The sequence below is a fragment of the Nuphar pumila genome, chromosome 10 (genome assembly GCF_984573655.1).
Source record: "Nuphar pumila chromosome 10, dmNupPumi1.hap1.1, whole genome shotgun sequence".
Taxonomy (NCBI): Eukaryota; Viridiplantae; Streptophyta; class Magnoliopsida; order Nymphaeales; family Nymphaeaceae; genus Nuphar; species Nuphar pumila.
In genome coordinates this window covers 100,066,580-100,076,177 of record NC_143258.1, presented here as the reverse complement: position 1 = coordinate 100,076,177, position 9,598 = coordinate 100,066,580, and the positions used below count along the sequence as shown (strand labels likewise).

The 9,598-nt window shown below is 36.1% G+C and overlaps 1 protein-coding gene across 1 annotated transcript in view; it reads right to left on the bottom strand.

Annotated features, from left to right (window-relative positions):
- Window positions 1-737: 737 nt before the first annotated feature.
- The window catches only part of LOC149827566 (5'-nucleotidase / magnesium ion binding protein), a 53,272-nt gene continuing 44,411 nt past the window's right edge, over window positions 738-9,598 (bottom strand). Inside the window, exons 5-10 of the mRNA XM_090018165.1 lie at window positions 5,603-5,726; window positions 4,577-4,633; window positions 4,379-4,475; window positions 3,872-4,076; window positions 1,644-1,704; window positions 738-1,538 (exon numbers count right to left, since the gene is read on the bottom strand). Coding sequence (XP_089874291.1) covers window positions 1,461-1,538; window positions 1,644-1,704; window positions 3,872-4,076; window positions 4,379-4,475; window positions 4,577-4,633; window positions 5,603-5,726 — 622 coding nt within the window. The 3' untranslated portion in view covers window positions 738-1,460. The remainder of the gene's footprint in view (window positions 1,539-1,643; window positions 1,705-3,871; window positions 4,077-4,378; window positions 4,476-4,576; window positions 4,634-5,602; window positions 5,727-9,598) is intronic.

The following is a 9,598-nucleotide window of genomic DNA, read 5'->3' as shown; positions in this document are numbered from 1 at the left end:
CGCCTTTGTATGGGGGAGAATAATGGTTGTTGAGTTTAGACCACGCCACTTAAAAACATATATAGGCTAGAAAATCAACATCAACAACCATTAGATCATGTGAGATTTGAATCCATGCATAGCAGCTGGTTAACACCACAGACTGTCATAACTCACTTTTCATGTATGAGCTGGGCATAGAACCGAGTTTTATATATTTACACATTAGAAAGTGGAGTAGGGTTTAGCTGCCTACTGCCAAGATTTCGTAATCCAGAGCATATGGAGGAGAAACTTGTTTTCTATTAGCACGGATTCATTCACCAGAAAGAAACTCCACTACCAACATTGTGAAGTTTAATGCCGTCTTTTCTTTGTTGTATTTCCATGTCTAACCATCTTAATAAAATTTAAATTCTCGTTAATGCATAATCTTTTTTAGAAATCTAAAATCCCTTTGCTTCTTTCTCCATTTTCTTACATTTTTATTGTTCTAAACTCATTTCCCTCGTAATTTTGCTGCAACATTAATTTGCCATGCCACATAATTATGCCTTTGATACAATAATAGATGCTCGCCTGTGAAGGGCTATGGGGCCAGTTGCATACCAATCAAAGTGGCATGTTGGAACGCTTTGAATAGACATTCATTCAGCCAAAATATCAGAAAACCAGAGAGAGAGAGAGAGAGAGACCCCAAAGATATGTCAGATTGTGTACATATGTAGTGATAAACTTCTGAAAAAGAGGACACGCCTTTTCCAGGAAAAGATAAAAAGAGAGACATTCATTTAACAGCATCCACTCACGTAAGGGAAAGGACACGCAAATTTGGATAATTCCAATAGAATGTTGCTACTTATGTTATGCATGTATGACTATTTGCAATGGAAAATAAAAGACTGAACAAAGTACACCATAGCAGTTAACTGAGAAATAAATGGGTCAGCTTGGTACCCAACCAAGTTAACACCCATTGAGACAAGTTGAAGTAAACATCTTGACGCCAATGAAAAAGGGTGGAAGAAGGCCAAAAAGTCGCATTCGAAGAGACAAAAATGTAGGTGAACTAAGTAATATGCCTATCAAGTTTGACATCTGGTTTCGGAGATGAATCAAAGCACAAGGGAAATAGGAAAGAAAGTATCATCCAAACCAAGGCCATCAGAATCAAGCTTTTTTACCACCATTAAAAGGGGGCATCCCTTTCAAAGCAATTCATCCTCTTACCAGGAAATGCACAACTCAAACCCCAAAATATCTTCTAGCTCAGAACACTTGCCATACATTTTAAAACAAAATAGAAAGAATATAAATAAGAATTTGAGAAGAACAATAGATTAATCAGTTATCAAAATAAAAGACAAAGTACTGCTAAATAGATATAATTTGAAAAAACACAATGGATCTAGATGTGCCTCAATGACTTCTGTGCGAAATTTCTTGAACACAAAATACAAAAAACTTGTGTTTGCTCTCTCCTAATCTTGATTTTCATTGTGCTTAGCTGAAGAAAGTTCAGTTACAAAATCAACCACTCCCCACATAGAGGCATCATTCTGCATCACAAAATTCCATGAGCAAATAAATCATAAATCAATTAATTTATTAAATAATTCCATGATAAAATACTATGAATATGATGAATTTGGTAGCTGGCATACCAAAAGAACAATGTCAAATGCTTGCCTGTAACCTTCAATTGACTTTTCAACATTGTCATTACTGCAGAAATAATGAATAAGAATGGAAAAACAAACTGAAATTGTAACGATCAAGAAAGGAGGAAATAAACCATAACAAACGAAAATCAGAAGACAGTATTAAACTACACTGTTAGGAATGTCAAAAATAATTGGCATATAGAATGAAGTAGATTCAAGCCAGATATTGAAGCAACAAACCTATACAACTAGATGAAAGACATAGTTGAAACAGTTCATCAACACCCTTGCATACACAAACACTTGAGAGCAAATACTTTATAGGAGACGGGATCAGTAAGCTGTCACTCATACCCTCCTGCCTCCGGGCAACCAGCCACAAAGAATCCCCAGCAAAAGATTTCCTTCCATTTTTCCAGGATAGAAGGGGTCAAAGGTGTTCTTCCTTTATCAACACCATATCATATATAAATTTTACCTTTTCCATTTTCTCACTGTCAATTTTGTCCAGAAGGTTAGGGTTCTGGAGAGAAAGTTAGGGCTTCACACAAAATAAGCTGAGCAGTAAAGCACTAACATGGACATTTTGTTGAATTTTACTTTTACAATGGCTAAAATGTGCAGGGTTCGAATGAGACAGCTGGATGATTAGGTTGAGAGATCATAACTGAGGGTCTTGGGTTCAAAACCCATGGGGGTTATCCCCAGCTTGCCGATCCACAAAGGAAAAGGAGCTAAAATGTGTAAAAAACAAAGAAAATAGATACTCAGGAACTTTATAAGATTACCTGCAGATAACCTACTGGAATTATTGTTATGAGGGCCTTCGTTACAAAGAATGCAAGGGGAATATTTGACAGCTGAAAAAGGAGGAGACTGGGTGGTCAAGGATTAGGCCAAAAGATGTCTTTGCAGTTGGTAAAACCCTTGAAGTCCCTCCTGCCCACTCGGGAGTATGCTCAGCTTCAACCTTAAAGCAAAGGACAACCCCATAGGTTTCAAACCATGGTCATCCCGTGTAACATGACAAACCATGGCCACCCCTAGTCAAGAAGACAGCACTTGTGGGCTTAACTTACTCTCAATTGCAATTAAGAATCATCAAGAATTAATTCCAGATTTTGAGACAAAGAATAGGGGGTTCTATGCCATATCAAGCCTGAACTCCCGAGCAAAGTGGGTGAATGGAGTAATGATGGTATGATGTTGCCAAAGTTGTATTTCTTAAATAACTTTTAACTGAAGGAAAAAGTCCAGGTGAAAAAATAAAACTCCTTAGTCCGGACTTTTGTTTTTTTATAGGTAGCCCAGACTATGTTTATGCAGTTATGACCATCGACTTCTATGACTAAACATAACATAAAAGATACTGATTTTGTTCTAATAATTACACACCACCAGGATTTGGTCCACAAAATCTTACTGCACTTGTAGATGTGAACAATATCATAAAACCATCAACTCATTATACTACAAACCTCAGCTTCTGCTATTTCAACAAGGAGTAATACAAAATTCCATCGCTAAAAAATTGCAAAGCTCGTGTCTGGGGATAGAAACATAACAAAAAAGTGATACGAAAAGAAGATTCGTTCCATGTGAAGTAGGATGATAGGAACGACTGAGAAGCATTTTAGAATCAAAACAGGAACCTTCTTAGATGTTAGAACTAAGAAGAATTAAAATTTCATAGTATTTCATACACAAATAGCATCTAATCCGAGACTAAGTAGTGGAGCGACTACTTAACCCATTTCTGATGGTAAGTATCAAAATAATTGAAAGCGGAACAACAAAGGAATAAATAAAACAACAAGTGACAAATATAACAAATAAACTAATGTACAAAGGACTCATAAATCAAAAAGCCCACCAAGCCCTAGGGATAAATAGGCCAGTCAAGGTAACAAGTTCGTACATGGTTTTAGATGCAAAAAAGAACCTCATTCTCATATTTGAAGTTTTCAGCAGGGTCTGATCAGCTTAATTGACAGCCATGACAGAGGCTGAGTAAGACTACAAGTTATTAGTTAAGCAGTTCTGTGCATGATTTATAAATGATTCATCAGACATGCAAGAAACTATTAGTTATGCATTTGATCATAAGAAACAATATTTCATCAGATGGTAACAATCAATATGAAACTATAGGGTAGTACAAGCATAAAATGCGGTTAGAAGCCAAATACACAGTACATGGAGTTGAGTACGTGAAGAAGTCAACTTACAGGAATCCAACAGATATCCGATTCTCATATTTCAGACCATCTGACATTCCCAAGTCTCCAATATGATCTCCCAGAAGTAACACATTTGTTCTGCACTTTAATGAAGAACAATCATCCTCAACTAAACTTCCTCCTAATTGGTCATGAAGTGGTGCAGCCATGTCAAGTGCATGTTCGTTCTTGTTAAGAACATGGATTGTCTTTCCTGTAAGCAAAATCACTGTGTCCTATCAAGTCCTTCAACATATGAGAATACCTAATTATTCAAAATCAGTGAGCATAACTATTTGTATGTATAATTTATAACCTTGAATTTTTTTAGGATAAACAAGAACTGCAATTGCAACAAAATAACATTACACAGAAAAGTGATAAAAATCCAGAAATATCAGTCACCATTTTGGTTCTCCACATAAATAGCAAAATAGAATGATTATTCTTTTTCTTTACAATCTATAGGTCAGAAGATGCATGTAAGAGTTACAAGAGAAGGCTAGATAAACAGACCTTTGAAGGCTACAAGACGGCCATTATCATCAAATATCATGCGGTTAGATACAATACTGACATTTTTGAAAGATCTGCGAAGTTTCTGCCCCAAAACCTGACCAAGTAACAAAGCAAGACAGAAATGAGCCCAAAAATTATTAGTGAGATTGAAATATACAATTTCTTAATAGAAACAAACTTCATATAGAAATCAACCTCCTCTATAATGTCTGCAAGGCCAGCAGAAAATATTAGAACAGGCACACCTTTTTCCTGTCAATAAAGAAAATTTCAAAATAAAATATGTTCATTTTGCATGGCCCCATTGTAGAAGTTCAAATAGAAAGAGTCAATAGACCAAGATTAATTGGCAAACAAGTGTGTGTGTGCATGTGCATCATCGGTCATCAATTTTTAATATATAGAGGACTAATTCATCACAAGTCCAAGAATGAGAGTTTTGGTCCGAAGTCAGCAACCAATAGCTACACCCCCATTTTCTGATGTAAGTCTAACTTAATCCCATTGATAAACAAGATGTAGCTTGAGGAAAGAAAGATAGAGAGGAGAAGATGGAGCAGCAAGAGGATCATCAAAGTTATCGTTATAATAAGACTTCCTTCAATATTGTGTGCCTCATTTATTATATGATAAATGCATTACAGTTCCCATAGATGCTTCAACCTGAATAGAAATACAATACCATGGACAATTTTTGCTTAAGAAAACCAACTGGAGGGTCACTAGTGCTTTGCTAAAGATATCATCAACTAAAACTATTATTTGGCTTTCAAATTACTTAGTTGCCCTAATTACTTGACCTTCAATTAAAGTAATTGCTTAGTACCATAATAAGATCATGGTATAACTTGATTTTTGTGTGTCTGACATATATATATATATATATATATATATATATATATTGAAAGAGATGGCAGCAGTTCTATCAAACATCCTGTATCATTATTTAAAACAGTATCTTGGATACTACGACTACTGTATATAATTATGTACAAGAAGGGAGATCAACAGTAAGAAAAGAATGACACCAGCCTAAACCAGCTACGATATGCTGCTGCTTTCCAAGATAACAAAGTTTTGGCAAGAGAGTCCAACATATTATTCACTAAAGTATCTCTCATTTTCTAGCAAAGATGCCAAGCAGGACAGAAAGGTCAGATGAATGGACAAATAAAAACTTGGACTCACAAATTTAAGTAAACAGGATAAGTAAAGACCAACCTCCAAGAGCTCAAACAACTCAACTACCCCATCTCTAAACTCTATCACAGAATTAGACACGGACTTCTTTATAGCATCATATGTGAGGCCTCCTTCAACAAGAAGTGCATGGGTCTTCCCCCACCTGAAATTTTGTAAAAGTCAAAGCAGCATTTAATCTCTGTAGCTCATGCTTAGATAACAGATAATTGGAACATGGCTTGTTTCTAAGATAGAGTAGTAGATCATGCCAATATGAAACATGCAGTTTTCAGGTGTAAATGAAGAAAACACAATATCAATTGCAGTAAGGTTCACAAATCAAAATGTGGTTGAAGAGATTAACTAAATAATTATTTTGCTCCGAGGACTTTATTATGCATTTTCCATATGTCAATGCCAAAAATAACATGCATGAACAAGTCACCTAATTTAAAGACTCAGTTCTTGTCAGACTCACTAAAGAACTATAATTCTAAATATTAAAAACTGTCATAAGCTGTTATTCCAGATTTCATCATAGCCAAACTGTCATACAAAACAGCTTTCAGACTTCTAAAATTTAAAAATTCCATATCGCTGTGCAAAATATTCATAAATATGAGACACATCATAATCAACTGTCATAGAAACCAGCTTTAAGAACTATGCTTCCAAGTTCTAAAAAACACAAATTGACATGATTGCACAAAATATCCATTCATTTGGTTGCGAGAAAGCAAGAAATCTTAAAAACCTTGCATCCTTGTTCATGTGTGTTCAAGATGACATGCAAACATTCTACCATCACCTAGTGGGCCACATGAGCTGAGCAAACTGGTGAATGCTGGATGAGCAGGCAATTAGATTATAAGAACAAGAAAATTGCTCTAATAGATCTACCTTTTCATCCGTTCTGAACCTTTTCACCGTCTAAGTCCCATGGAGCTGAAACCTTTTCATGCATATGCAATTTTTATTACTAAGAATAGTTTTCTTTGGACTTTATTTCAAAAGAACAAAGATGCAGAAGAACAGACACCAGGCAAAAACTTGTGGGATTCGAACTGTCAGGGAACACAGTTCAGAAAGTGCTAACCAATTAAGAAATTTTTGACACTGATTTGGTACTTGAAACTATTGTTTGATATTTGGCAGAATTCTTCTCAGATCGTTGGGACCGAAGTTTGGAGGCACGCAACAAAGGCACTGTCTTGAAAGCGACATTTTCCCCACCAGGACTTAGCCCGGGTGCAGTAGGTGTTAGATCTAGGTTTTCTGAGGTTCCTGCAGAAAGAAAGAAGAAAAGAAAAAGGTTTGGGCTGAACTCTCACAATTCCTAATATGGGAAAATCGTGCCTCATTGTAACTATTTGTATTCACTTTACACTAAAATACATCTTTGCTAAAACACCTTTATTAACACAAAATACAAGACTAATAAAGGGCATTTTAGGAACACAATATATAATGAAATACAATAGGAAACTAGGAGGCATGAACAATGACGTGATCAGTAACGTCATGAACGTGATCAGTAACGTCATGAACCATGATGCGAGTGATATGGATTTGGATCAAGATCCAAATCCGACCACCTCAATGAAATGAAGAGGGGCGGAAGCACCAATAACACAAGCCACTCCTTAAGAGTGATCACAAGAGCCAAGAACACAAACACTAAAAGTGTATACAAAAGAACACACTAAAGGAAATATGACATAAAGTCATAAGTTGGATATTAGTGAAGAAAAGAGAGAAGAGGGTAAAAAACCCAATGCAATTACAAGGGAAAGCCTCCTCTATTTATAGAGGAGGAGGCCTTAAGGAAGGGACCACAAGGGGGGCTCCCTTCTAGTCGTTGGGAGCCCCAACGGTCATAAATATGACCGTTGGGGCCCCAACGACAAGAAGGGTGGGCCCCTTGTGGTCTTACAAAAAGTAAAGAAAAAAGAAAAAAAGAAAAAAGAAAAAGTAAAAAGAAAAAGAAAAAGAAGATGGGGGAGATTACATGGGGATTTACCAAAATACCCCTATTAGGTATTTGGAGAAAAAAGAAGAAAAAGAAATATGTATATAATATATATATGTATATATATATACTTATATATACGTATGTATATATATAAGTATATGTATATATATATATTATATATATACATAATTTAACATGCCCCCTCAAACTTTACGGGGAGAAGACCGAAAGTTTGCTAAGAAAAAACATAAATCGTGGAGTTGGGAGCGCTTTGGTGAAGAAGTCAGCCAATTGGTATTCTGAAGTGACATATGGTAATGTGATAGTTCCTCTGAGGTATTCGTCTCGAACATAATGGCAATCCATTTCAATATGCTTGGTTCTCTCGTGAAAAGTATGATTGCTTGCAATGTATATCGCACTTTTGTTATCACAACAGAGTTTAGTTGGAGAGGAGATGAGGACGCCCATGTCACCATGTAGACTTCTGAGCCATACGATTTCCATAATTGTCATTGCCATGACCCGATATTCAGCTTCAGTGGATGATAGTGAGACCTTCTGCTGCTTCTTACATCTCCACAAAATGAGAGATTCACCTAAAAAAATACAAAGACCAGCAGTTGAGATACGATCATTGGGATTTTCTCCCTAGTCAGCATCAGTAAAAGCAGTTAATGTGAAAGTATCTTCAATAAGATACTAATATCAAGACCTTAATATTCTTGATATTAAACCCACCACGAAAGCACAATAAGAACACTTTAGAACACTTGTGCACAAAAAGCACAACCCACAAATAACTCACAAATGCACAAAGGCATAAAAACAATGGAATCGATTTATTGAGAACTTGGGCTTTGACTCAAAGCCATGAAAAATACAAGGGGGTGAAACCCCTATTTATAACAACACAAGAAGAGCCTTGGAGGGGCTCCACTCATAGACGTTGGAGCCCCTCCAACGGTCACAAATGTGACCGTTGGAGAGGGCCCAACGTCTATGCTAGTGGGCCCCCCAAGGTACCTTTTGGTACATTACAAAAAGAAAAAGAAAAATAAAAAAAAATAAAAATAAAAAACAAATTACAATCACATTCATAAAATGAATGTGCGTAAAATAGAGGAAAAGACTATTCTACCCCTACGGCTAAACAAAACAGAAATATATATTTTATATATATATATATATATATATATATATAATAAGTAGATACATATACATATATATTAATATATGTACATGTATTACCTTATATATATAAAATATATATATTACATTTGAATGATTAGGTATATAATTTAACACCCCCCCTCAAACTTAGGGCAGGATGACCGAGAGTTTGCTAAGAAGAAAGTTGAAGCGCGGAGCACACAAGGCTTTAGTGAAGAAGTCCGCCAATTGATATTCGGATGTGACATATGGTAGGTCAATGATTCCTTTAAGGTATGCCTCCCAAACGTAGTGACAATCCATCTCTATGTGTTTGGTCCGCTCATGAAAAGTATGATTTTTAGCAATATAAATTGCACTTTTGTTGTCACAGCAAAGCTTGGTAAGCCCTTCAATAGTGATCCCCATGTCTTCCAACAACTGATGAATCCAGACAATTTTCATGGTAGTAGTCACCATAGCACGATATTCCGCTTCAGTTGATGATAGAGACACCTTTTGCTGCTTCTTACATCTCCATGAGATTAATGAATCTCCTAAGAATACACAAAAATCAGTGGTGGAGTGACGGTTATGGGTCACCTCCCCAATCAGAGTCAGTATATGCAATCAATCTTAACTCAGAAGAAGAAGACAGAAAAACTCCCTTATTAATAGTGTGTTTTAGGTATCTTACGACACATAAGATAGCACCCATGGGAACAGAAGTTGGTGCATGCTGAAATTGACTTGCCGTATGCACCGCATGTGAGATATCTGGTCTGGTGATGCTTAGGTACATCAACGATCCTACTAGTTGCCTGTAGGGAGTAGGATCGGAGAGGGGAACACCATCATCAATCTTTATTTTAGCTCCTACTATAGCAGGAGTTTCACAAACTTTATCATCT